The following is a 26,033-nucleotide window of genomic DNA, read 5'->3' as shown; positions in this document are numbered from 1 at the left end:
CACGCGAGAGGGCTGCGAGAGATCTGTGTCGCGCCGCCGTTGTTGCGTGCCTGCGTGGCGGCGTGCAGTGCAGCGAGACAGAGGCGCGGGCACCGGCGCGCGCGGGCAGCCAACGTGCTGACGAAGACCCCCGGCGCGCACGAATCGAAGATCCGCCGCGGCGCCTGCGATGCCCTGCGATGCCCTGCCGTCGCACATCCAGCCGTCGCAACGATAGCGGCCGGCCAAGCGCGACCGCCAGCGGTGGCCCGGGTGTCAGCAGCGGAGCCAACGTCAGGTTTGGCGCCCGGGGCGGCCTGCTGAGTCGCTGCTTGAAGGCGGTGGCCGAGCGTGCCCCTGCAAATTGGGCCTTGTCCACGAATCACCAGCGGGGAAAAAGAAAAAGCCGCAAAAACCAAGCCGATCATCTTCGTATTATTTCCTCTCGACTGCGCGCCCCAATGCCGGCCGACGTCCTGGGATGCGTAAGACACCGTCGATAGCGCCGTCTGGCTGGTCCGTCGGCACCAGGGCCAAGAGCGCTGCCTCCGCCGGCCGTGGGGTCGCTGGTCAGGCGTAACTGCCAATCCCTTCACCTTTCGTCGATCAATAAAAAGCCCGACGTGCCCGCGCGCAAAGTGGCAGAATGCAATAAATACCAAGGGCCTCCACTTCCCTAACGCCTGAGCACCAATCCACGCCCGGAGCGCCACCCAGTCCTGGCCGACCGGGCCCGCACGCGGCAATCAGCAATTGCATTTGATCTGCTCCGAAATTTTCGGCGCCACACCCGCTGCCCTGGGTCCGTCGGGCTGCCTGCTGGCGACCGCGGGATCACCGCTTGATGATGGTCACTAGTCGTGCTGTTAGCTCCCATCATGCGCGCGCTGGCCCTGCGCTAGGTACTTACGGATGTCTTCGTCCTCGAGCTGGTGGCTCAGTCCAACCCGCTGCGGCTGGTGCTTGACCGACTTGCCGTACACAATCGCGTGCTTGAACTGCTCCAAGATGCTCTTGTGGATTTGGTTACACTTGCCGCCGCCGAGTCAGTATTATGGAGAATTCCGGGCTAAGCGCCAGACTGGACGGTGACTTACGAAATCTTCCACCGTACACGCCGTCGCCCTCAGCACGACTGGCTCGCTGTAATCCGGCATTTTGCCCTTGGGCTTCGTGTACACGCGCCGGAGATTAAGCTTTTCCCACATCTGCTCCAATAGCTCGTCGACGTTCCACCCATGCTCGGAGCTGATGGGGCATGCGTTCGGAATCCGGTACAGCAGGTCAAGCTCCTCGATCGTGATAGCATCGATCTTGTTCAGCGCGTAGACGACCGGGATGTACGCCCTGCTCTTGGCTTCCAGCACATCAATAAGGTCATCAATCGTGGCGTCGCAACGGATGGCAATATCCGCCGACGTAATCTTGTACTCCTTCATAACGGCTTTGATCTCCTGCAGGGCGGAAATTTAGCGGAGTGCGCTCTTCTTCTGGAAGGTGCTTCTTACGTCATGGTCGATGTTGTTCAGGGGCACCGTGTTGGTGATGTTAATGCCGCCGGTATCCTTCTTCTTGTATACAATGTTGGGTGGGCTCTTGTTGATGCGGATTCCGAAGCCCTCCAGTTCCGTTTCGATGACGCGCTTGTCAGTGAGGGGCTTGTTGACATCCAGGACGATAAAGATAAGATGGCACGTCTTTGCGACAGCGATGACCTGGCGACCTCTTCCCTTGCCGTCCTTGGCGCCCTGAATGATACCGGGCAAGTCGAGAATCTGGATCTTGGCACCGTTGTAAATGACTTGTCCGGGAACGGTCGTGAGCTATGCGCAGTCAGCCCCGCCCTTACCTTCCTACAAGCGCAATACTTACCGTAGTGAACTCATATGCAGCAGCTGAACCGATTGTTAGCTTTTAATTTCAAATATTTGGAGATGTAAGTGGCGAACCTTCTGAGTGTTGTCCAGTCAATCTACTCATCAATGTCGATTTACCGACTGAAGGAAAGCCGATGAAACCACTGGCGATTGCGTCAGTTCCTGAACTAAATGCGCACGCCGGTGTTTACTCACACACTGGCCACACCAGTTCTCGCCACGTCGAAACCAGCTGTCACCCGTGTGAGCTCCTAGCCTCAAATACAGACCAGTCCAGGAGGACATACCTCCACCACCGCCGCCACCACCCGACGGGGTCATAAGCTCCTTCTTCAACTTCGCAAGCTTCGCCTTAAGTTGTCCTGCAGAGCCTGTCAGCCAAGCCGTTGGTCTCGTTGGTGCGTATGTGCCGCTGCGTACCCAAGTGGAAGGACGTTGCCTTGTTCTTCTGCGTGCGAGCCATCTGTACGGCGTAAGCAAGGTGCTGTCGCAGGGCGATTGGATTCGCTGGGACGCACTTCGGTCTCGATTTCCTTGATCTGTTGCGAGGCACATTAGCTGCTGCTGCTGCGAAAAGGCTTCGCCGCCGTCACACACCTTATCCACGGTTGTCGCCATGATGCCGGCTTTTGCGTACTCGACGCTGGTTTTGGAAAGATGCTAGAGGCTTGAAGATTCGAATGCAGGTGCTACGGGGGCTCGCTGGCTGGGGGAGTCGCGCAGTACGTTGGCGGAGGTCGGTTGTCGATATGGGAGAGAGTCGTGGAAATTCTTATGACGTGCCAATCAGAAAAACGTGGGGCAGATCTTCGGTTGGCGGGCGGCGCAGGCCAGGCACCAAGGCATCACTCACGCCAGACGCCAACCTTGGAAGGCGGCGGCAAGGCCGGAGATCGGGCGGACGCCGCCGTATTGCGGCGACTTTCGCGCTTGTGTCCAGGAGAACTCCTTGCATCTGATAACTGCCTCAGGCTGCTATTCGCTATCTTGTTCGAGCACGTCTTCGCGCAACGCCCTGCTGTCGCTCGCCGGTGAATCACGCGACTCCTCGGCCTGCTGTGCTAGGAAAGCAGAGTACGCGTCTGCTATCCTCACTGATCGCAGGTGGTACCTGGACGTGCTCCTTGAGCCTATCCCATCGCGCTTCACCGACAGTAGCCGACGTTACGTACCTCGGGGCACGCTTAGAGGTGGTCGGCGACCTCTCCTTTTGCATGCACGACTCGCTTTTAAGGGCGCCCGCTTCCTTCACTTCGTAACTGCATTCACTCCGCAATCATGACTGCTCTCGACACCAGCGTTGCCGCAGCGCCCAGCCCCGGGCTGCCCAAAAACCACGAGCTGGACGCGTTCCACACGCTTGTCCAGGACCTGAGCCGAGTTCTCGGACCCTCGTCCGGCATAGACTCTGAGGACGTCGATCCCGCGGAGCTCCAAGCCCTGATGGAAAGGTACACGTCGATTCCGGCCGAGTGGCAGAAGTATGCCTTGGGCGACTACAGCCGAAACTACACTAGAAACCTAGTAGACAAAGGAAATGGCAAATCAAATCTGTACGCGTTCCGCTGCGCCTGTGGTGATTCGGGGCTCGTCCAGAATTAAGGCTGACCGACCCCGCAGGCTTATACTAGTCTGGAATCCCGGCAAGGGCTCCCCCATTCACGAGTCAGTGCACCTACACCCTCTGTACCGGTACGGGAGCGCTCTACTGACGGCCTCGGCAGCCATGCCAATGCCCACTGCGTGATGAAGGTCCTCAAGGGTACGCTGAAGGAGACCTTGTTCGCCTGGCCCGATCCAGACCTGGCCAAAGAGGGGAAGCCCGCCCCCCCGCAGGTCCAGAAGGAAACGCTCTATCATGAAAACGGAGTCACGTACATGTCCGATCAGCTGGGGCTCCACAGGATCTCCAATCCGGATCCCGAAAACGTGGCCGTGTCGCTTCACCGTAAGTGCACCCTGTCCCACATTTGCCGCTTCGGGCTAACCGGCGGCTTAGTCTACACGCCGCCCAACGCCGAGTACTTTGGCTGCCAGATATTCGACGAGACGACGGGCAAGGCCAGTCATGTCTCGCAGTGCAACTTCTTCTCTGTCGTTGGTCACAAGCTCTGAGGCTGTGACATGCTTAGGCCGGAGCTAGCTCAGGCCATCCATCCCGCGGAGTCTTAATTGGAGGGCAATGGGAGTTACGGGCCAAGGTTCGGGTCAACGTCAACGAGTCGTTGAGTCTCGCGACTTATCGTTTTCGGGGTTTCTTTTTTCTGCAACGTCTGCGCCGGATGTCCCCTTCTAGTCCAGCAGAATGAGATGATCTGATTCAAGCCGTATGGATAAGCATCCTTCGCTCATATTTGATTGCCGATCGTGCTCAACAGACGTCGGGGAGTACAAGCCATGTACCAACACCTCGTATACTCCTGCGCCGTCGGACTTGTGGTTGCCGAAGTGATGCTATTGTCAGAGCGCCCGGGCGGCTCGGATTGATTCCCCGAAGCCGCATAGTTGTTGGAATGCAAGCAAAGGCAGGGACTCTACGCTTTCAATCTATCACCATGAGGGACAAAAGTACTACCGGACCAACTGGAGCCAAGAGCACCGCGGGTAACGGTAACCGTTGCACACCAAAACTGCAGCCGGCCCGAGCAGCTCCTTCGTGAACTCTGTCGACAAGCGAGCGGCAACACGGGCAGGAAATTGCAGGATACATAGGTCGACGGGACTCAACAACAAGTAGGCGCGGCAAACGCCGTTGCCAGGCGAAAAAGTAAGTAGAATCTACAGGCTCTCGGGGCTGCAATGCCTTCGTTCTTCAAGCGGCGTGCATGAAGAATAGCGTCATCGGACAGCGGCGGGCGGCCATCTATGGTGTCTCAGTTCGCAGGATAGCGTTGGGCTCCCTCCCCACGGCCGGATCGAGGCGCCGCTAGCAGCCGCTCTCGCCGAGTCCACAGACTCCCGTCCCGCGGCGGGCATTGAAGTGCTGGGGGTCGTGCGCGCGGAGTCGAGGACGGCTGAGCCGCTGGTCGCAGGTTGGGAGCGCACTGGCATGAGCCGGGAGCTACTGGAGTTTAAAGCGGGAGAATTCGCAAGGCCAGGCAGCCACAGCCGCGGCCCGCTGAGCAGAGCATGGTTCTCGAGCGGTCGTTTTCCTCGGGGCAAGGCTTGCTGTGATCATAACACGAGACGAACCGTGCCGTGAAGGATAATATGCTGTGATCTGCCGGGAAAGACGGGTCTGGGGAGAGCGGCACGCGAGTACGAAGCAGCTCCACCTCCGCCGATGCGCTCACTACGTAGCTTGGAGAGCCACGGAGCACAGAGCAGTGCTTACGTGCTTGGCGCATTCTCCGCGGCTGAGCGCGACTGTCTCGTAAGTATGAATGTACAAACACCTGGATTCCCTCGCGAGCAAGTGATGCAATGCCGGCCTCCGCAACGCGCGGCCCAGGCCTAGGCCTGCAGCGCCGCAGCCACGCCGGCGGCGAGGGCGGGTGAGGGCACGGGGCTGGGCGGCGGCGGGCGGTGGCAGCTTGGGGGATGCCAAGGACACGGTTCAGATCACCGGGCGACTCAAGCCTTGTGGCCCTGAGCGCGCAGACGACACGACGACAAGACATGACGGGGCGTGCAGAAAGCCGTCACTCGACACGAAAGACTACCCAATGCCACTGGCGCTGCCGCCGCACGTAGCGCACCTCCAGTCCTTCTCCGCGCGCTCGCCGACTGTCCTCGCGGCCGCCTTCCTCGTCTCCTCGGCCCTCGCCGCCCTCGTCCAGTCGCCCGAGCACTCGCTTCTCGTCGCCGCCGTCTCGTGGGCGCTGCTATGGACATACAGTAGTGCGCGCGTCGGGCTGCGGTCCGGCTGGGACAATGCGCTGCGCCAGCGGTACAGCTGGGTCGCCGGCGCCCTGCTTGCTCTTGCCGCCGTCTGCGAGCAAACGGCGCACGACAAGGAAGGCGTGTGGTGGACCAAGGTACGTTCAGGAACAGCCTCGAGGCATGGGCATGGCCATTGACTCCGACCGCAGGCGCTCCTTCCGGCGACGCTGTGCGCGCTGCGCTCCGCCGATGTCGTGGCCCGCAGCTCCCCTTTCATGACGCTCGAGGACCTCCACCAGGGCCCCGACGCCAGCCGCTACGATGTTTCGAACGGGATGCTGGCGGTGCTGACGGCGGCAGGCGTGGGCGGGCTCAGCGTCGCGACCATCCTGCCGCATGTGCTGGCGCTGTCGCTGTGCAGCGCGCTGCTGACCAGCATTGCGCTGCTGGTGCTCGAGCACGCCATCACGTCGATTAGAGACTATAAGCCCAGCATGAGCAACGGGCCGTCGCCCATCATCCCGATGCGGCCGCGGTCCAACACGGTGATCCGGTCGGATGCCTGGCTGGTGGCGCTGCGGGACACGGCGGCGGTGGTTGCGCCCGCCTGCCTCGTGCTTGCCTTCGTCTTCGAGCGCAGCTTCAGGACCGACACGATATACTACGGGGTGAACAGCGACGCGGTCGGCGTCTGGGAGCACGCGGGCCGGCTCTGGGCGCTGCAGCTGGGGCTGCAAGGAGCCTCGACGGCCGCAATTAAGCACCTGACGCTCTTCTCCATGGTGAGTTACGGTCCCATGCAAATCCCCGCCGCTAGCACGCATCGCACTATCTCCCCATGCGTGCTGCTAATATCTGCCTTTGCCGCCTTATCTCCAACCGTCCGGCACCTCGCCCATTTCGGCTCGGGCGCCGCATATCTGGCTGATTGCACGTCAATGCGAGAGGTGGTTGCACGCAACCCGCCCTTCGGTCGCGCCTGGAATGCCATAACCCGCACTCCCCACCCGCTCCCCGCTAGACAAAGCGCTCTCGTCGCAGATGCTAATGCTGCTGGCTGTCTAGATCCGACACGCTGGAGCCTTCCCCGCCGCCTGCTCGACTGTGGCAGCGCTCCTCGTCGCCCGTTCTTATGCGTTCCCCTCCTTCGCCAGCTTCTGGTTCGCTTTCATTTACGGCGGTGCCGGTGCTCTGTCCTTGGGCAGCAAATCCCCAGCCGGCAACATGATGCTGGCCAGGCAATTCCTCACCGCGCTCTCGGTGGTGTCTTTCGTCGTGCTGAGCATAAGCTATTTGCGCCAATCTATCTCGACTTTCGACGCTCTGCGCGATGCTACGCCCAACGATCTTGGATTTGCCCCATCCGATCCTCTCAGCCCGCTTGCGCTACCTTCCCCCAACGTGCACCCCATAGAACAGCTGGTCAAGGACGCCGAGAACAACTGGGAGCAACAGGTATCACGTCAATCGCAGAACCTTGGCGACGCCGTGGCCGAGTACCGAAAGCGCTACGGCATTCCTCCGCCTCCCAACTTCGATCGATGGTTCGATTTCGCCAAGAGGAAAGGTGTCCGGCTTATCGACGACGGCTACGACTCCATCTACCATTCGCTACTCCCGTTTTGGGCGCTGAAACCGGCCACAGTGCGCTCCCGCGTCAAGGAGGCGCTCGGCCATGGTGAAAATGCGCTGATCGGGCTGTTGATCAGGGACGGACAAGCCACGCATATTGAAGGTGGTCAGGATTGGCAGAGGGAAGCGACGTTGGGGATGCTCAAGAACTTCCTCGCTTTCCTTCCGGACATGGACCTTGCCTTCAACATTCACGATGAGCCACGCGTCGTTGTACCGAATGACGAGTTGTCCCGCCTCGTGGAACGCGCCAAGGACGCCCGCATGTCTGTGGCTACGGCCAGCGAGCCACCAAAGAACCAGTTTTCCAAGCGCCCGAAAGACATGAACAATGGCAAGCGAGTGGAGGAGGTCAAGACGACCCGCTTCAACCGGTTTGCGCATCAAGGAACTTGGACCCATTCTCGCCTTTCCTGCCCACCAGACAGCCAAGCGCGGAGCATCGACGAAAACCCAAAGGACAACTTGACCGCGTACGCTGCCGGTGACCTTGGTTTCGTCTACAATGTCACGGCCTTCTCCGACATCTGCAATGCTCCTTCGTTGTCCTCCAGTTTCGGTTTCTTCGACCGGCCCAATGCCTTCAATCTCGTTCAAGAGCTGTTCCCTATCTTCTCCCAGAGTAAGATCAGCAGCTATCAGGACATCCTGTACCCGAGCCCATGGTACTGGTATGGAAAGGTGCCGTACGACAGTGACCGGGACGTTGCATGGGGGGACAAGACAGACAGCCTTTACTGGCGAGGTTCAACAACAGGTGGTTTCAGCCGCAACGGCGGCTGGCGCCGCCAGCATCGCCAACACGTGGTCGGCCGCCTGAACGAGCCCGGCAAAGCCCTCATCATGGCGCAGCAGGAGCAGCGCGACGAACAAGGCAACGACGGCGCCGTCTGGGGCCCCAAGACGGTGTCGCGCAAGGACTACGCGGAGCTCATGGACGTCCACTTCTCGCACATTGGCCAGTGCGACCCGGGCGACTGCGACGCGCAGCGCGAGTTCTTCAAGCTGGAGCCGGCCGCGGACCAGCAGGACGCCTGGTCGCACAAGCACCTGCTCGACATGGACGGGAACGCCTTCAGCGGCCGCTTCTACGCCTTCTTGCAGAGCAAAAGCATGGTGTACAAGATGGCCGTCTTCCGGGAATGGCACGCCGACTGGCTGCAGCCGTGGCTGCACTACGTCCCTCTCTCGCTGAGGGGCGACGAGTGGCTGGAGACCATCCGCTTCTTCTCGAGCAGCGAGGGGGCCGATGGTAAGAAGATGGCTAAGAAGATGGCGGATGAGGGGCGCGATTGGGCGGGGAAGGCGTTGAGGAACGAGGATTTTGAGGCTTGGTTCTTCAGGCTGCTGCTTGAGTGAGTGATGTGAATTTTCCCCCTTTGATCATTCCCTTGCTGACAATTCGTCGTAGATACGGCCGCCTCATCGACGACAACAGAGATACGATCGGATACCCCGGCCCTTGAAGCCCACGTGCGGTGCTGCTTTTTTTGTTGTTTGTTTGTTTGCCCTTCTAATCTTTGCTCAAACTTTCGTATCCAACAAACACGATAGAGACGGTTGTTTTCCCCCTTCTCAACACACACATCGCTGCCGGCGCGCACACAACAGCATCGTCTTGGCGTTATTATGTGTATCGACCTTTTTATTTCCGTTTTCTCTGTACTATTTCCGGACCGTTGGTTTTCTTCTTCGCTCGAGGCAATGGACTCGTGTCGGTTTCTATTGGCTCGCGCTCGTCTTCCTGTTTAAATAAAAAAAATTGTATATGCGGATTTTCGATTGGGAATGAAACCGCGTTATGGAAATGGCACAAACGACTCTTATCAGTTGGATCGTTGGGCGAAGAAATGGTGACGGTCCTGGTCCGCCCGGGTGCCTTCTTCTGCTGTTGGCGCTGGAGGCGGGCGAGCGATGCATTGAATGATCTGATGTACGATTGATTGTGCTGCTGCTGCTACTAGGCGTGTGAAAAATGGCAGAAGAAAGGTCGTTCGTTCAGGCACCAGTGCAATGTGGTTTCGTGATCGTTCCGCACCGCCGCGTACACACTCACTGCCTTCTCCGGAAGTTGCATCCCCTTCGTTTTTTCTGTACAAAACCTTTCGGAGGGACGGTGCAAATGGAATTGCAGATTCGACGTTTCGAGTCCAAAACTCAACTCAGGGATACAGACGTCCAGTTTTTCTCTCCTCTCGTGTTGCTGAATACGATGGGCGAAAAAGGGGTAGTCCGGCAGCTAGATCTCTCTCTTCCCGACCCACCGTTTTTCCATGTGTAAGAGAAAGAAGGGAAGGGCACATACGAACAATCTTTCCTTGTTCCCCCCTCTCGCTCTCTCTCTCTCTCTCTCCGCGACTCACGAAAACATGGGGAGGGAAAAAAAATTTCCGAACGAAACCCCCTTCACCCCCTCACGCACTTCAGCGAGAAAAAGGCAGTACTCGACGAGAAAAGTACGATTGATATTGTTGGAAAGCTCGCCCCAAAAAAACAAGGTTTCATATCATACAATATACAGAGTAGTACAACTTGGAAAAGCCAGTACCGTAGAGTATACCCGGGTCGAAAGCAGGAGAGTGAGAAAACATAGAGAGAAAAAAAAGAAGAAAGGGCGCTCGGTCGGTAGGTCGGTCGGTCGGTAGAGGTAGAACGAAGTCAAGACAATCCAAAAGAACCCTCGAGCATACGCCGGACCAAATAACGAAGGGAGGAGAAGGTTACACGAGCGAGAGACGAGAACGAGGACGAGATGAGAAGAGAGAGACATCTCTGACTGACTGACTGCTTATAAGCGAGAGTGAAACTAGCGCAACTGCGCCCAGCCCAGGCCGTGGGACATGGGGAACGCCACGATCAGGAGAAGGAGAAGGAAAGAAAGAAAAAAAAAAAGAGGGGCGAAGGTTGTAAGTAGCCATCGAAAAGCTACCGCTACCGCTCCACCGTCACCTTCACGCCCTCCACCCCCTTGAACAACTGCTTCACCCCACCACCACCACCACTTGTATCCACCCCGCCACCGCCACCGCCCTTCCCATCAACAAGCACCACACTGCCCCCTCCCCCCTCTTCAACCACCACCTCGGCCCCGACCACGCTCCCGACGACCCTCCGCACCACCTCCATGCCGACCTCCTCGCGCACCAACCAGTGCCCGGCGCCCTCGCACACGACGACGGCGCCGCCCTTGATGCCGAGGTGGTCGCCGACGCCCTCGAGCGCGAGCCGCCAGTCGAACGCGACGTCGTCCTTGCCCGCGACGATCGTCGTCGGCGCGCGCAGGGCGCCACGCGGGCCGCTGCCCGCGCTGTCGAAGATCGAGGCGCCGACGCTGAGGCTGGAGCGGCGGCGCTGCTGCTGGCCCGTGGTGGCCGAGGGGTTGTTGTTGTTGGCGCCGCCCGTTGGGTTGGTGCCCGTGGCGTAGGTGCCGTAGAGGCCGCCGCCGGCGATGCTGGAGCGGCGGCGGCGGTGGCGCGCGCTGAGGCCGTCTTCGTCCGAGCAAGCCGGTGCCGGCACGGGCCCGGAGAAGGACGCGAACTTGCTGCTGGTGGGCGAGGTGCCGGTCGAGGAGCCGACGAGGGTCGAGTTCGAGCTGTCGAGCACCGACAGCGAGAGGATCGTCTGCAGGCTCTTGGACCAGTGGCCCAGGATCAGGCCGTCGCGGTAGTAGCGCGTTTTCTGGAACCAGGCGTGGCTGGACGAGGCGGCGCGGGCGTGGACGGTCGGCGGGTAGGTCGTCGGCGTCGAGATGTCGTTGACGGCTTGCTTCTCTGGGACGACGGGGAGGTGTTGTTGGGATATGCTGGTTTTGCATTGGGCAATGCTCGGGCCGAGGGAGCTGGCGAGGGCTTCGGCGGCTTCTCTTCTGTAGTTGCTGTCGCTGCCTTCAATGACTGGTTTTGGCATGGCCACGCGGTGGATCTTGCCGAGGAACCAGGTGCCGGTGAAGGAACCTAGCACTTTGGCCAGGATATCAGGGAGAGTGAAAGCAAATATGTAATGAGATTTGCTGAGTTGCGAGAGCAACGGTCGAAGTGTTTTCCAACAGTTGCGGAGGAGGCGGAAGTTCAGCGGCTGTTGTAACCACGTGTGGCACATGCGGCGGGCCGAGGAAATGTGTGCTTGAGCATTGGCAATCCAAAGTCTGGGCTATTGATGATTAGCAATTTTCATGGATCTGAGACTAAGTAAATTGAACCAAGTGAAACGAATTGAAAGAGTGAGACGAAGCTTTGAGCAATGCCCAGAGTGAACTGCAGTCGAAGCAATATGTAGGAAGTGATGGGGTTGAGATGACAATAAAACCAGGTACAGATAGCAAAATACGTCCAGTGCAATGTATAACACACAATTAAGAGGAGACAGAAGAAATCCACCGACACCGAGAGAGTAATAAAGAGAGGATGTCCACTTACCAACACAACGCTCATAATAACGAAGTGGTCCGACAACTGCGGCGCCTCGCTAGCAAGCCTGCCAGCCACCGCACCGCCCCAATCATGGCTCACAAGCACGACCTGACCCCTTTCATCAAGCGCCCCTCCTACGGCACCTCCCTCCTCGCCGCTGCCGTCCACGCCGTACTTCTCCCGCATGCCCAGCACGAAGCTCGTCACCGCCTCCAGCACGTTGTACGCATTGTACTCGGGCAGGCCGTCGCTGCCGCCGAAGCCGGGCAGGTCGAGCGCCACGTACACCGTGTCGCGGTCGACGTTACGCTTCTGGGAGAGGTAGTCCTTCCACAGCGCCCAGCTGTCGGGGAAGCCGTGCAGAAAGATGACCAGGTTGGGCCGCGGGCCGGCGTCCCAGCTAGAGGCGACGTAGTGCAGGACGATGGGGGATTCGTCGGGCGTGGTAAAGAAGGCGTGCGTGAAGCTGGGGATGGGTGCTTTCGAGAGATCCCAGAAGCGGTCGCGGGCTGTGACGGACGGGGGCTGGCTGTTAGCTTGTGTGTACTGGATATCATCTCCAACGCGGTTTGACGGACACTAAGGATGAATTGAAGTGTGACAGAGGAGGGAGAGGTGATGGGCTGGACGGACCGTCAGCCAGCTCCTTATCGCTAACTTTCCTGCTGCGGCGCTGGAACATGAGGCCATCGCGGAGGGCGGACAAGGCCCAAACGAGGCCGACCAACAAGCCGTAGCTGAGGGTGAAGGCGCGCCACAGCGAGCGGGCCAGCTTCGACTCGGGCGTAGAGGCTTTCGACTCCATTGCCGGGTCACGAGTTCTCCTCGTTGTGGGACTCCAGTCTCGCATTCCGGCGGGTTGCTGGCGTGGTTAGAGTACGGGGGGTAGGTAGATGGGCAGAAGCAAGGAAACGGTGTCTGCACGCTTTATCACTCGCGGGGAAAGGGGAGTAAGGGCGGCGATGGACGGATTGCAGTCAGTCAAAGCCGAGGGCGGCACATGGCACACACTTGATAACAAAAGCTCCTTCGTTCGGCGGCGGCCAAAAGAGGCTTCCCCGCTACGGCAGTATCGCGGCGGCGGAGGAAGCGGACAGAAGCTAGTACGTCGGGCAACAAGGCAGGAAGTAGTGGCTGTGCGGGAGGGGAAGCGTGCAACGAGCAAAGGGCGGGGGCAGCGTCAAGCCGCTCTTAACATACGCCGCTAGAGTATTCGCAAATCGTCGGGTTCCCGGCGCGCGCAGCTGCCGCGAGGCCGGTGCGTACAGGCCAATTCCCGCGTGTGCAGCGAGGCGGAAGGAAGCGGCGGCAGGTGGGTGACTGGCTGGCGGTGGTGGTTGCAGGCGCACGCGGTGAGAGGACGCAAGCAGGCGGCGGCGGGAGCTGTTGCTGGGAGCTCCCGGCCGATGATGCAACCCGCCCGTGCACAGACCCACCTCCCGCGTGTGGGGAAACGGCGCCCTACGCCTGCCCTCCCACCACCCTCCGTGCCTCCTTCCCTGTGTGCGGCTTTGAAACGCGATCTTCGCTGCCGTGCTCCCTGCCAAAAGTCCCTCACCAGCATCACCGGCAGGAGCTGAGAAATCGATCGCGAGCTCTCCCGATCCCACCGACCTGCTCGCTCTGGTCATCCGCCGCCTTCTATCCAGCGCACCAGCTCGCCGATCGCCCGCGCTTACGTCCATAGCGCCGCCTGAAGCCATCCGCCTGGCCACGTACGTCTTGACAAGTAATAATCCTCCTCCGCAACGTGCTACGCATACGGGCCCGCGTAGCGCGTCTGTGCTTTCAAAGCGTACTGCCGCGTGCCACTGACTTGATGCCGTTCCGCCCAACACGGCCAGCACGCACGCCCGGAGTGGAAGGCCCCTGGATTGGGCCTGCGTCAAAGCCGAACATCGAGCAGACGGCCCTCCGCCCTGTCTCACGCAGTGCCAGCCGTCCACGAGACACACCGTAGGGCCCCCATTGACTGGCCAAGTCTTATCCTGCGCTCAGCATCAGACGTCATTGGTGAGACGATTTTTCTTCAATGTGTTAAACATATGCTTTATTTGAGTGACGCCATGTACCTGCCCCTGCAGCCTGGGGCTGCGTTAGTGGTGCAAGACTTGCCGAAGAGGGGCGTTGATGCATGCAAGGTGAAAAGCAACTCACCTTCTCACTCCTCTCAGATGATCGCCACGTTCCCTTGACTCACTGTTGCTTGAATACCAGTCCTGTGGGGAGGAATATAATACTTACACAGACCATCATTCATCCAGCCAATGACTATCAAGCACGGGCGAGAAACGAACAGTCGAGCTGTACGGTGTATCTCATTTTCATAGACCATAAAGAGGTCGTGGCATTTAGCATACAGGAAAGGAGACTGAGAAAACGACACCAGCGCCTGGACATGCCGAACAAAAGAAGCCTCAGTAGAGACATGCCAGGAAGAAGAGGATATCGGAAAAAGTACAAGTAACCACCAAAGACGGATTCAGTACAGAGTCGGGATATGAGCAGCTGAAAGTGGCCGAGCATAAAAATCCAGATGTTTCCATGAAGAGGGGTGGATGCACAAAGGCTATGCTGCGCAAGCCATGCAGAACAGACACCGAAACAAGGAAACCAGGCTGTACTCAAGGATGGTCAAGAGGCCACAGCCGAGAGAATATAGGTAGAGACGTGGTTGAAGGAGAAGACATTACTCAGGGCTGCTGCTTGGGAGAACACTAGGAGAGAATACTTGGCGAGAGAATACCAACAATCGTCACTTCGTAACAAGAGAAAAGTGGGCGGATCAGGGCCGTTCAGTTGGGCTCAAGACATCCGCCTTCAGGTCCGCCTTCTTGTCGGACGACTCTGCCTCTTCGGCTGCGGGAGCGCTGCCGAAATCCGGCTCCGAGAATAGCGGCTTCGTGGTCTTTGCGGTAGAGCTTACTTCCTCTGCTTTTGGAGCCGTCTCCACCTCCGTCTCCGTCTCCATCTTCGTCTCCGGTGCTTGGTCGACGCTCCCCGGTCCGTTGTCTTTCGGGGTCTTCTCCTTTCCGTGCGGGCTTGCGCGGCCTGAAAGGCTATGGTGCTGAGCATCGTTGTGAGGACGAGGGACCGAATGTTCCGGCAGCTGCCGTGCAGGTGCGTTTGAGGCGGATGCTCGCCTGAGATGCTCGAGTTCGAGAAGAGACGAGCGACGTAGCGTCTCAAGTCTTTCTTCGGGATTCTTATTCGCAACGCTTAGTCAGCTCTCAGTTGTACAGGCGGGCAAGTTCGAAACACTAGGCTTTTGAGGAGACAATAGCAGGCACACCAGCGTATCTTCTGCCCACGTCGCCTCCCTGTTCGTTTTTGACCTCCCTGGCAGACTTGACCGGTACAAACTGCCCAGGGAACTCCGCCGTGGAAGTGATATGAGCAGTTGCACTCAAAGCAACTGATGTTGCAGCCAAGACCTGCGAGGTGTGCAACGATCGAGAGAATGGCCGACGAGGTGGAGAACGCGAACGACGAAACAAGTCAAGATCATGGGAACGGAAGCCGCATTTGGGGCATCCCCAACTAAAAGTGCCTCTTACCCATTCAGCCTGCGATGGCACCCCTTCAGCGCCTGGCAGGTCGCCTGCCTCGTCTCGCTCGTTTCCCCAAAACGTCGGTCGTCGAACCGGTGCAGGCGTCACGGGAAGACTAGGCCTCTCAACTGCACTGGGGAAGTCAGTCAAGATTAGGCTTTCACGGCGCCCACTGGTGCCTTCTCCAGTAGGCGAGAAAAGCTCAATGGGCTTGACCAGGCCTTCGAGCGATAAGCCACCAGGCTTGGACTTCTTCATCTGTGCACCCATTACCGCGCGAACGTATTTCTCAATGCCAGGAACGCTGTCCCAAGCGTTGGCGCTGGTATGTCCGAAGCTTTGCCAGGGATCCTCGGGGGTCTTTGGCGTTGCAGATGGTGGAGAACTCTTCGAAGTTCCGTCGTCCCCTTCGGACGGGGGCGCTGTTGGAACACCCTCTGCAGACGAAGCAGTAGCATCAGCGGTAGGTTGTGGCTCTGGTTGAGGCGGCGAGAGGTCTTCTGCGAATACACGTGTAGGCTTCGGCCTTTCACGCTCCTGCTCCCAAGGAAAGATTGCTTTTGGCACTACTCGTGGCGCAGGCTTCGTCTCTGGCACTTCGTACCACATGTTCTTGGGAGGCTCCGGGTATGCGGCCGGGGCTTTGAAGAGCTGATGGTCCTCGCTAAACGTGTAAGTCTGAGTGGGGAAGTTTGCAGCCTCGGGCCGCGACTCTACTGGAGGAGCCGTGCTGGAATGAATTAGAAATGCTGGCGTTTATGTTAAAAGAAGGCCTACCGGGTAGCGTCCCACTCCATATGGGGCGGCGAATACCTCCCTTCCGACTCCCGCCGAGGAGGGGAAGAGTGCTGTGCGGGGTGCGTTGGTTGCACAACAGGCTGGGCGGGCTCGGTAAGCGAAGCTACACCTCCTTGGGAGGCGGGTGAAGGTTGAGAATCCGATTGACCGTTCGCCGAGCCAGCTTGCTGTATCGTGTTGGGGGCGGTCTGGAGCACCGCCTCGGCGTCGACATGTTCTGCCTGGGATCGTGTTAACATTTCAGGGCACACGGAATTTTATGCATCTTACCTTCTCACGAAGGTGTCGGTCATAGACAGCCCACCACCGCGCAGCGAGCTCGCTGTAGACGCCAGAGCCACCACCATATCGAGAGTCCTTGGACCAAGGCTTGTTCTTGCCGATGAAGTGCACGAGATTGATCTTGCTCTTGTAGTGTCGGAACGCGGGCTCCCACTGGTACTGAGCGTTCGGGGTGCAATTGTACAGGAAGCTGAGCCTGTGCCAACCTCTGTGCTCATAGTACTGGTTGAGTAGCCCCTGGTCTGCACCGTCGAAGCTGTCTCCACTTGTAGCCAGAGTTTGCAATGCCCAGTAGTCTCCCATGTTGGGGCTCACGACCATCACCCCACTGTTGAAGCAGTCGGGCCATCCACTGTCGGGAGCGGCGGCGAAGGGCGCCTCGAGGTCAAAGAGCTCATCGGGGGCTCGCAGAGCAACTACGTCAGCGTCGATGTAGACGAGCTTGCGGAATTGGAGCTGCCGCCAGAGCGCGATCTTGGTGAAGGTGTAGGCGAGGTCGGCGCGATCCATAAGGTAAAGATTGGCAGGTTTCGGATTGCCCACGCGCGGCACAGGAATCACATAGTCGTAAAGTTTCTATCATACCCGTCAACAAACGTTGTGATGAGGGCCAATGGCAGGCCAATGGCTACCTTGAGCTCCGAAATCGAGTCTCCAGACAGCGTGTCCAGCGTGATGAGAGCGGCAAGCTTCTTCGTCGTCCCACCATCGCGGAGCGAATGCGCAAGTACGGCGGCACCTGTAGGAATGAGCAATATGCGCTTCTCGAGCTCCGGAGTCGGGCTGGCAGCGTCGCGGCGCACCTGGCAGGTATGAGTCGCTCATGACGAGCTTCATGAACGTTAGCGCGGGACAGAGGGCAGCAGCGGGACGGACAAGTTACCGTGCAGTACGCATCCTCAGCTTGGGGCGCCATTGCAGCAGTTCGTCAGGGGGAGCAGTGCGTGTGGCGGTTTGGGCTTGGGCGGGCAGAGTTGGCGGGAGAGTAAATGTTTCCCCGCCGGGTCAACGAGCGTTGGGTGCAGCAGAGCCAGAGGCGCCGAAGCAGGGCGCGGAGAGCGGAGAAAAGCTGGGGGCAGATGTCACGCGGCTGCTCAACACGACGCCATGTCCACAAGCTCGTGCTGATTAGACAGCCGACGTGCGTGTGAGGCGTCGATTGCGGGTCCCTGTCTGCGCCGTTGCCAGGCCGACTTTTTTTTTTGCAGCGCAGCGCTGACTGACCTGCTCGCGAGAGCTCTGGGCGAGAGAAGCTTGGGCCGGCCCATGATGCAATCAATCCCAGGGAAGAAGCCCCCGCCGAGAGTCTCTCCGCCACGCCGTTGCAAGACCTGTGCATTGCAGTCGCTCGCCCTGCGCTCGTCTGCACATGTTCGACCGTACAACGCGCCATCCGCCCTCTCTCGACAGCGGACGGCCAGCGGGCTGAGTCGCCCGTGAAGCTACACACGGACCTCCGGGCGCTTAATTAATCTCAGTGTGCGCGACGGGCAAACGCTGCTAGGCCAAGCCCAACCTCGCGTCCCGCCTAGACGGTCCTCATACAAGCCATTCCGTCTTTGGGTCTCGTGCTGCAGCTCAATACATTGAAAACTCGCGGCCTCGCAGCAGGGCTCGTCGCAGTCGCTTTCGACACACGCCGGCAGAGACTACATCGGTCCTGAAATAGTTCAGACGCACCCTGCATCTGCATTTTGCGGCTGGGACGGTGCTGCCTCGTGATGCAGCCATTTGCCACCGAGCCTGGTCTCGTTTACGCTCGCTCACCAGACAAACGGCACCATCCTCGCTCGTCTCTCCACTGTCTCCCTACCAAATTTCGTCGCATACCACTCCTTCGTCCCAGCAGCCGTCACGCCCAAATTCACGCCTACAAAAACCAGAGCGCACAGCACCGTCTTGTTGGCCAATTGTCCTACCGGCGCAGCTACAATGGACAAGGCCAAGTAGAGGCCGCACTCGAACGTGTAGTGCGGGCACACAACGTAGCGGAAAGCGCCTCGGGTGGGCAGGGTGTACTTCGGCAGGCCAAAGAGATAGGCGTGGGCATCGTGCTGCTGCTTGGAGGCCCAAAGAAAAAGCATGGTGCCGATGAGCAGCTGCAAATCCAGCGACGGTGGCGCGCTTCCGCTTCCGCTTCCGTCAACCGACGCTTGCAAGGCCGGCGTCCCTTCGACCCAGACGGCAATCGACATGGCGCCGTAGAATAGGAGACCCAGCAGCCAGTGCGTGACCCACATCATGGATGAAGAAGGCCGCGATAGAACGGCGGACTCGTACAGGCGTCGCGAGCCTTGTACGAGCATAAGCAGCCAGGCTAGATGGACTCGTGCCACCGACATGGTGGCTGTACGATGGCCGGTGGCCTTGCCGGCGACGAGTTTCAGGAGGGCGCCATCGGTGGCATACTGCTGCGCCCAGAAGACGGAGCCGAGCACGGACAGGACGTAGAAGTGGGCGAACCAGCTGTGCGGGACGCGGTACGTCGCCAGGTGGTCGAGCAAGGCGGCGAATGCATTGCGTGGGCGTGAGGCTGGGGCGTCGGAGGTGTTTGCTGCGCGCGAACCGTAGGCCAGGAAGCGAGAGCGGAAGGCTGGGACGGCGTCGACGGCGAGAACCTTGCGCCTGCGTCAGCGAACAGCGGTCTGCAGCGGTGGGCGGGCTGCGCAAGCGAAAAGGACACGGTGGATTACAATCGAGGCTGCGGTGAGGAAAAGGGACCGCAGGAGGACGGCGGGCTCGAGGCGGGCGACGAGCGGGTGCAGGAGCGGGGAGGCCATGCCGCTCTCGCGCTGGGGCTGGGGGAGTGATAAGCTAAAGGCTCTGCGGTGTTTCGTAACGCTGTTCAGCCGGCTGTCAGAGCGTTAATGCCTCAACGCTTTCTATTCGCGCCGGCCCTCTCGCAGCAGCAGCCGTCGCAGCCGCGCTCTGCTCGCGGGCTCAGGGCTCAGGGGCAGGGTGGCGATAAGGTGATCCCGCCGGTGGGCAGGGCCAGCGTGTCGCGCTCCGCCCAGGCACCGCGAGCTGAGGGCCCCGGTACGGTATCACGAGTCGCAGCCGCGGTTTTGTGCAGCAGGCTGCCTTATGTCAGCGCCCGGCCCGTGCTGGCCGCCTCCTCTCTGTCCCGGCCAGCGGTCGCGCTTCCTCGCCTTCGCCTTCCCACACCTCCCACGCCTGCTCCGTACCGCTCTTTCCTCACCACCACCCCCTCCCCCGCCCGACGACACCCGCACGACGCACCGCCCATCGCATCCCTCCTCCACGTGCTCCCACGCGGCAAGCTGGCTGAAGTGCACGCCCAGATCGCCGTCCGACAAGCACTCGACGCGCACCGGTCTGCTGAGCAACTGGCGCCCACGGTCATCAGGCTTCACCCGGGCCCCCTCCAGCATGAGGCAGGCATCACCTGTGATCAAAAGTCCGTGATGAGCAGTAGCGCTGCTGTCGCTGACCACTTGCCGCCGCCGAATCCATCTGGCAACGGAGAGCCGCAGTCGGTGCAGCCTTCCCTCGATCGAGTCCGGTCTCCAGCGCCCCCGTCGTCCCCTCCACTTACCGATAAGGACAGCAAGGCCTCCGCCGTCCGCAATGGGAACCATGGACGAGATGCTCATGCCGAGCAGGATGAATCCGAGGCGGAGACGGTCGTGTTGTCTGGGCCCGAGCATGACGAGACGAAGAGGCCGAAGAAGGTAATCAAGCACGAACGCAATGACGATGACGAGGAGATGCGCGATATCCCATCCGCCAAGTTGCTGTCCGATGCCGCAAAGGACTCCATTGCTCGTAAGAGTAAGAGCCCTCGCCCACTGGCCCCTCCAAACGGCGTTCCAGACGCCAGGCGCAACGGCACCAACGGCCGTGAACGCGCCCATTCGCATGATAACGGCCCTGTCAGTCGCAAGGCTTCTTCCGCTTTCTCCAGTGACCATGACTACCCGCACAAAAACGCCTCGTCCGCTCGGATCAATTCTCACTCGCCCCCTCTCAGTCATGACTCACGTGCAAGAAGTTCATCCATTGCCGATACGCGGAAACGGAAATCACGAGAAAACCAAGCCGATTTGGAGCCGCCCCGGCAGCGGCACAAGACCGAGGCCCTCAGCAAAAACTCTAGGAATCCAGCGTCACCCATTGCAGCAGGCATCAAAGTTCACAAGAGATCGGCATCTACTCAATCTCTTGTGCAAAATGCCCAGAGCCGCAGGCGGCGTGAGAACATGCGCCAGGACAAGGATTGGGCCTCAGACGACAGCGAGGAATCGAATAATTCCTCACCCCATCCTCAATCCAATGTTCCGCCTCTTTCACGGCCAAGGCGAGGTGGCACGAGGTCCATGACGTCTCCTGTTCGGACTTTGCCGCCAGCAAAGAAAAAGGATGCGTTTGGTGCTACTCGGTTGCTACGCTGTTGCGAGAAGGGTGACTTTACAGCGGTCCAAAAAGCCTATGAAGCGTCTCCAGACGAATTGGACTCGCCAGATTATGCTGGCGTCACTCCGCTGCAAAAAGCTTCATTAAATGGGCATGAGGACATTGTGGAGTTTCTTCTTGACAAGGGTTGTGCGACTGATGGGCATGACTGGCTAGATCACGACACACCTCTCATCGATGCAACGCAGAATGGCCATGTCGAAGTTATCAAATTACTCCTCTGGAAAGCTCGTGTGGACCCGACATACGAGAACAAACACTTCAAAACGGCACTTGCACTTCTGGATTCGACCATCGATGAGGCTGACGAGATTAAAGCTGAACTGGAGAAGGCAATGTCGGAGTGGAAGAAGGAAAAGTCGGAGGATGAGTCTGAGAGTCGAACGCCCAGGAGCGTGGAAGAGTCAGTAGGGCCCACTCTGCTACCGAACGAGTACAACACCGAGGTTCTCCGCATCAAGTCCGAGCAAGGGGACAAACGAGCCGTGGACGAATTGCTTGCCTCTGGAATCATGCCAAACGTCGCTTGCGGCGTTGCTGCGGCACGTGGCGGTCATGACGAGATTTTGAGTTTCCTGCTTGCAACCGGACTTTCTGCCGACCACCGTGACCCCGCAAAGCACAACGAGACGCCTATGTTGGTTGCAATCAAGAAAGGCCATCTCAATGTGATTCGTCTTTTGTTGGCCCAGGATGATTTTGACCCGACGAGGAGAAATCGGGATGGGCTGACTTACTGGGAGTTCGCTGAGGATTTTGACGGACCGAATGCAAAGGAGGTTCGCATTTTGCTTAAAGAAAAGTACGACGAGCGAATGAAAACCAAGTCGAGACGGCTACGAAGCCCTGAAATGAGGCGAACGGATCCCAGAAGCCCGCGAAGGAAGATCACCGACCACGACAACCCTAAACGAACACATGAACGGGAGACGAGGGGGAGGACGTCCGACAAGAGTTCAAATAAACACAGCACACTGGACAACCACGCCAAACCGAAAAAGCGTTTGATATCTCGCAGAGAACTCAACCGACGATCTCGAGACAGCACATCAGAGGATTCCGACGAGGACGAAGAGGAAGTTCGCGGTCCGGCTCGCAATGTGCGTAGAAAGACAGGGCATACTTCAAAAGTCATCAGAAGCTCGCCCCATCCATCTTCGCCTGAACAAGAGAGATCCGAAGCACGCCCAACCCCAGCAAGACCCGCGAAAGCCGACGCCAAACGTGAACCTGAGCCGGAAGTGGAGCCAGAGCCAATCAAGGAAGACACGCCTGAGAGTGTGCGGCAGGAGCGTCGCCTTGAAGCGGAGCGGAAAGCGGCTGCAGAGAAGGCCCGAAAGGAGGAAGAGGAGAAGGAGGCGGAGAGACGAGCGGAGGAAGAACGGGCTCGGCTAGAAGCGGAAAAGGCACGGTTGGCGGCCGAAGAAGCTGAGCGTGCCCGGCTGCAAGCCGAGCGAGAGCGGATACAAGCCGAACGCGAACGACAGGAACGACTGGAGAAGCTCCCCCGAGCATTGAGGCGGGCATGTGAAAAGGGTGCAGATCGACCACTCCGCTTCAACTTTGCCACGAAGGAAGGCGGCATCGAGTACAACTTCTTGCCGGTTCACGTGGCCAAGAACTCAGACATCGATCCGGGCTGTTCAGAGTCTCGACGGGACGAGCTTTGGATGATGAGCTTCCAAGTCGTCGGCATCCTAGGACTTCCAGAACTCGACGTCAGGAAGGAGTTCGAGTCGTGGGAGTGCAAGCCCGTGTCGACCAAGCAGCTCCACGGCTTTCTCGAAACCTATGACATTTCGCAGCTTGCGGAAGACTTCCTGTTCGAGCGGCAGAACTGGCCGGGGTACAATCCGGAGCGGCAAAGCACGACGATTCAAGAGGAAAAGGCCAAGTTCCTGCAGCTGGAGCCGCTGTTCTGGGTGCGTTACGACGACTTTGTGTCGGCGACGAGATCAACGAAGTTCCAACATCTGTCTCAGCTGGAAATGCGAACGGCAAGGGCAAAGGTCAACTCGACGAGCACGCCACCACCAACGCCGCGGAGCTGGACGGAGGCGTTATTCGGCATCAAGCCAGGACCGGACTTTGAGCGCAGGAGCAAGAGCCGGTCCGTGTCAGTGTCATTGAGTTAAATGTATGGGTTTGGCAGGAGTTTGGGGAATTGGCCGGGCAATGCATCTGGGAGGCGCCATGTAGGGGACCTGAAACTACTACTGTTCATGTTGTGTATGTTCACGAACGCGCTTCGTTGCAATGTTATGGCAAATGGCTCGTCCCGAAGACCGAAAGTTCCATATACCCTATAGCCGATAGTAAATACAAGCTTGCTGTCACGGTTGTGTCATGGCAATCAACTAGTGGCCGGACCAGGGGGTATCGTTACGAGACTTTAAATAGTGTACCGACGAGTCTATAGGCAGACTCGGGTCTGGGCCGACTTCAGCCGCTCTAGCGTGCCGCAAGTGCAGGCCGCGCAGTGGCAATTGTTTGGATGAGCTTCCGCCACGGCTCCAAAACACTCACCAATGGGACCGCAACAATCACGTGTGGAGCAGTTGAGGGATTTGAAAGTCGCGGTGAGAGCTGCTGACGCCGCCAAGACAGGCGCTGCTCCGACCTCCCTCGTCCTCACTCGCTTCCTCTTGCTCGGAACTGGTGTCTCGTGCGCCGTTGCGTAGCACCAGACGCGCGCCTGAGGCAAGCAGCCCGCCTTCCGCCGAATCCTCCAAGTGCGGGGTTGCTTATCGCCGTCCACTCAAGCGCGAGCGTTATGCGGCTGCCTGCAACCGCCGTAGATCGCTGACGTCCGCGGGCAGCGACGACCATGACAGCGCACTGCATATCTCAGGCCCACGCCTGCCTTCTCTCCACCACAACGGCCGCTAGCTCATCCCAACATGCCCACTCCACAGCGGTCTCCGTCGAGGAAGGCGCGTGTCTCGGACGAGTCGGACGAATCCACCCCTCTGCTCGGCTCTCCTCTGCCACCGCCAGCCTACCCGAACATAGTGCCTCATGACAGCAAAGACACGGCGGCTGCTGGTCCGTCCCGGAACCAGGCGGACTACGACCAAGGCCCATCGAAGGACCTCGAGAATGCCGGTGTTCACCCCGCCGCCGTGCATCTTCATCACCGGCCGAGAAGGCCGTGGTCTCGCGGGAAGATCCTCAGGCTGCTGTTCATTGTAGCAGCCCATGCCATCCTCATCTGGTTGATCTTGAGTGTTACCGTCGGCCGGTCGAAGAGGAAGGTATTTGTTGGCCGATACAGTGAAGTCCCATCGCCCGCTGAAGCCGTGTATAGAGCCACGTGAACCATGACTTGCCCAACTTGGAGGAACCGTCCACGCCCTACTACTGCCATGAGCTGTCCCACACGCACACCACGGCCCACGAGTTCAAGGACCTGGCCGAGTTCCGCATCGTGGAGCAGATCCGCCAGCACCACCAAGGTTTCCACGACATCCACGGCCTCATCAAAATCGTAGCCGCCACCACCGACGACGACGACGACGACGACGACAAGATCCACGCCACCGTCACCGTCTCCAGCAACTTCCCCGACCACGACTCCATCACCGTCGCCAAGACGGACACGAGCCTCATCCTGCAAAGCACCAAGTCCGAAAGCCCCAACACCTGGCACTCGCTCCACGACTGCACCGTCGTCGACGTCGTCGTCGCCGTCCCGCCCGCCACGCGCCTCGACACTCTCGACGTCAGCGCCAACTGGCTTTCGCTCGACCTGCACCCGCTCCTCAACCTAACCCTCGACGACTCGCTCAACGTCGAGCTCGGCGCCGGCAGCGTCGTCTCCCGCACGCCGACGCTGCGCAGCCGCCGCACGTACATCTCGCCCGCCTACGGCTCCGTCCAAGGCACCTTCACCCTGCTCGACCTGCTGGAAATCGATGCCGCCGCGGGATCCGTCGACGTCGACGTCGTGCCCGGCGAGGCGGAGCCTGAGCGCCCGGACGTCCCGGCCGTCTTCAACGCCCGCTCCAAAACGGGCACCATATCGGCCCGGTTCCCGACGGACGGCGAGGGGTTACCGGACCGCGATTATCGCGTCGGCGTCGAGACGGAGGCGGGGAGCATCATGGGCAGGTACGTGCACGGGTCGAAGTCGGAGTTTCGGTCGAAGTACGGGAGCATCGTGGTGAAGGTGCTGCCGTTTTTGAGGGCTGCCGGGAAGGAAGTGGCTTGGTCGTCGGTCTTGCGCACGAAGAACGAGGCCGGGCCGTCGATGTTGGATCTGTTGGCGCCGCCGCTGGAGACCAGCAAGACGAGGGGGAAAGCCAAAGCCCCTTTCGCGAACTTGACGGCCGAGTTCACGTCGTCGGTCGGGTCCGTCAGGGCGGTTTTCCCGCCCAGATGGGAGGGCGCGGCGGATGTGGACACGGAGGTCGGCAGCTTGCGGGTCGCCGGCGAGGGCTTGGATGTCGTGGAGGAGGGCACGCATGGGCCGGTCGGGAAGTGGGTGCACGCGGTCAAAGGCGAGGGAGACTCGATGGTTTCGGTGAAGAGTAAAGTGGGGAGCGTGGAGTTTTTGGTGCAAGAGACGGTTTGAGAGAGGTAGGGAAGGTGAGTGTCTACATCGAGGGTTGTGGGGTTTTGGTGCAAGAGACGGTTTGAGAGCGCTAAGGAAGGTGAGTATCCACCTCGAGGGTTATGGGGTTTTTGGGGGCTCTCTGATCTCCTGCGGATTAGCAGGCTCGGGAGACTTTGTACGATATTGCCCGTTGCGCGACTTCACAGGATATTCGAATGTCACGGCTTTTAATGACCATTTTTTACCGTTTAGGTTCGCAGGCTCAATTGAGATTTGTTTCGAGCAGATTTGCTGCAGGCAGATGAACTCTCATGATAGACCTCGGCCGAGCGATCAATCGAGGTCACGCCTGCGGTGGAACCGGTGCAGCTTGTAGCTTCCCGCTTCTATTTTGGATGTGGCGGAGTTTGAGGCTGGCCGCCGGTGACGTTTTGGTTGTGGGACTGCATGAAGCAGGGGGAAATGACTGCAGTGCATTGTTACAAAGATTTCAGGCAGCTGCGATAAGGTATTGGGGCTGACGACGAGGACGAGCGAGGCTGGATGCTCAATCATCGATGCCTGGGGTGATACCAACGATGGCTTGGACGCCACATTCCATGACTAAGGCCCAAAGACGGCAAAGTCAACGAGACACAAGGGCTAAAACGAGCTGCACGCCGGTACATCACACATATCAGTCTGTAAGGACGGA

The 26,033-nt window shown here is 59.2% G+C and overlaps 7 protein-coding genes across 7 annotated transcripts; 4 read left to right on the top strand and 3 right to left on the bottom strand.

Annotated features, from left to right (window-relative positions):
- Positions 1 to 845: 845 nt before the first annotated feature.
- RBG1 (GTP-binding protein rbg1) lies at positions 846 to 2,319 on the bottom strand (the record flags this gene model as incomplete). The annotated part of the gene is made up of 8 exons (XM_066779188.1): positions 846 to 1,010; positions 1,077 to 1,433; positions 1,488 to 1,802; positions 1,852 to 1,874; positions 1,929 to 1,999; positions 2,052 to 2,088; positions 2,144 to 2,218; positions 2,277 to 2,319. The coding sequence occupies 8 exons, from the start codon at positions 2,317 to 2,319 to the stop codon at positions 846 to 848; spliced, it is 1,086 nt and encodes a 361-aa protein (XP_066629992.1).
- Positions 2,320 to 3,134: 815 nt separating this feature from the next.
- CDO1 (Cysteine dioxygenase) lies at positions 3,135 to 3,971 on the top strand (the record flags this gene model as incomplete). The annotated part of the gene is made up of 4 exons (XM_066779187.1): positions 3,135 to 3,409; positions 3,477 to 3,521; positions 3,581 to 3,804; positions 3,856 to 3,971. The coding sequence occupies 4 exons, from the start codon at positions 3,135 to 3,137 to the stop codon at positions 3,969 to 3,971; spliced, it is 660 nt and encodes a 219-aa protein (XP_066629991.1).
- Positions 3,972 to 6,516: 2,545 nt separating this feature from the next.
- SLS55_007771 (uncharacterized protein) lies at positions 6,517 to 8,669 on the top strand (the record flags this gene model as incomplete). Its single annotated transcript, XM_066779186.1, has 2 exons — positions 6,517 to 6,520; positions 6,790 to 8,669. The coding sequence occupies 2 exons, from the start codon at positions 6,517 to 6,519 to the stop codon at positions 8,667 to 8,669; spliced, it is 1,884 nt and encodes a 627-aa protein (XP_066629990.1).
- A 1,572-nt stretch (positions 8,670 to 10,241) lies between these two features.
- On the bottom strand, positions 10,242 to 12,524 carry SLS55_007770 (uncharacterized protein; the record flags this gene model as incomplete). Its single annotated transcript, XM_066779185.1, has 3 exons — positions 10,242 to 11,459; positions 11,726 to 12,228; positions 12,353 to 12,524. 3 exons carry the CDS (start codon positions 12,522 to 12,524, stop codon positions 10,242 to 10,244), a joined length of 1,893 nt encoding a protein of 630 aa, XP_066629989.1.
- A 1,980-nt stretch (positions 12,525 to 14,504) lies between these two features.
- Positions 14,505 to 17,266, bottom strand: GLG2 (glycogenin glucosyltransferase; the record flags this gene model as incomplete). Its single annotated transcript, XM_066779184.1, has 6 exons — positions 14,505 to 14,770; positions 15,444 to 15,981; positions 16,339 to 16,926; positions 16,983 to 17,089; positions 17,154 to 17,181; positions 17,234 to 17,266. The coding sequence occupies 6 exons, from the start codon at positions 17,264 to 17,266 to the stop codon at positions 14,505 to 14,507; spliced, it is 1,560 nt and encodes a 519-aa protein (XP_066629988.1).
- A 2,509-nt stretch (positions 17,267 to 19,775) lies between these two features.
- Positions 19,776 to 22,919, top strand: SLS55_007768 (uncharacterized protein; the record flags this gene model as incomplete). The annotated part of the gene is made up of 2 exons (XM_066779183.1): positions 19,776 to 19,782; positions 19,882 to 22,919. The coding sequence occupies 2 exons, from the start codon at positions 19,776 to 19,778 to the stop codon at positions 22,917 to 22,919; spliced, it is 3,045 nt and encodes a 1,014-aa protein (XP_066629987.1).
- Positions 22,920 to 23,684: 765 nt separating this feature from the next.
- SLS55_007767 (uncharacterized protein) lies at positions 23,685 to 25,357 on the top strand (the record flags this gene model as incomplete). The annotated part of the gene is made up of 2 exons (XM_066779182.1): positions 23,685 to 24,038; positions 24,092 to 25,357. The coding sequence occupies 2 exons, from the start codon at positions 23,685 to 23,687 to the stop codon at positions 25,355 to 25,357; spliced, it is 1,620 nt and encodes a 539-aa protein (XP_066629986.1).
- Positions 25,358 to 26,033: the final 676 nt, after the last annotated feature.

The sequence above is a fragment of the Diplodia seriata genome (assembly GCF_021436955.1).
Source record: "Diplodia seriata strain FDS-637 chromosome Unknown scaffold_8, whole genome shotgun sequence".
Classification (NCBI taxonomy): domain Eukaryota; kingdom Fungi; phylum Ascomycota; class Dothideomycetes; order Botryosphaeriales; family Botryosphaeriaceae; genus Diplodia; species Diplodia seriata.
The sequence above is the reverse complement of the archived record's forward strand: the minus strand, read 5'-3'. Positions and strand labels throughout refer to the sequence as shown.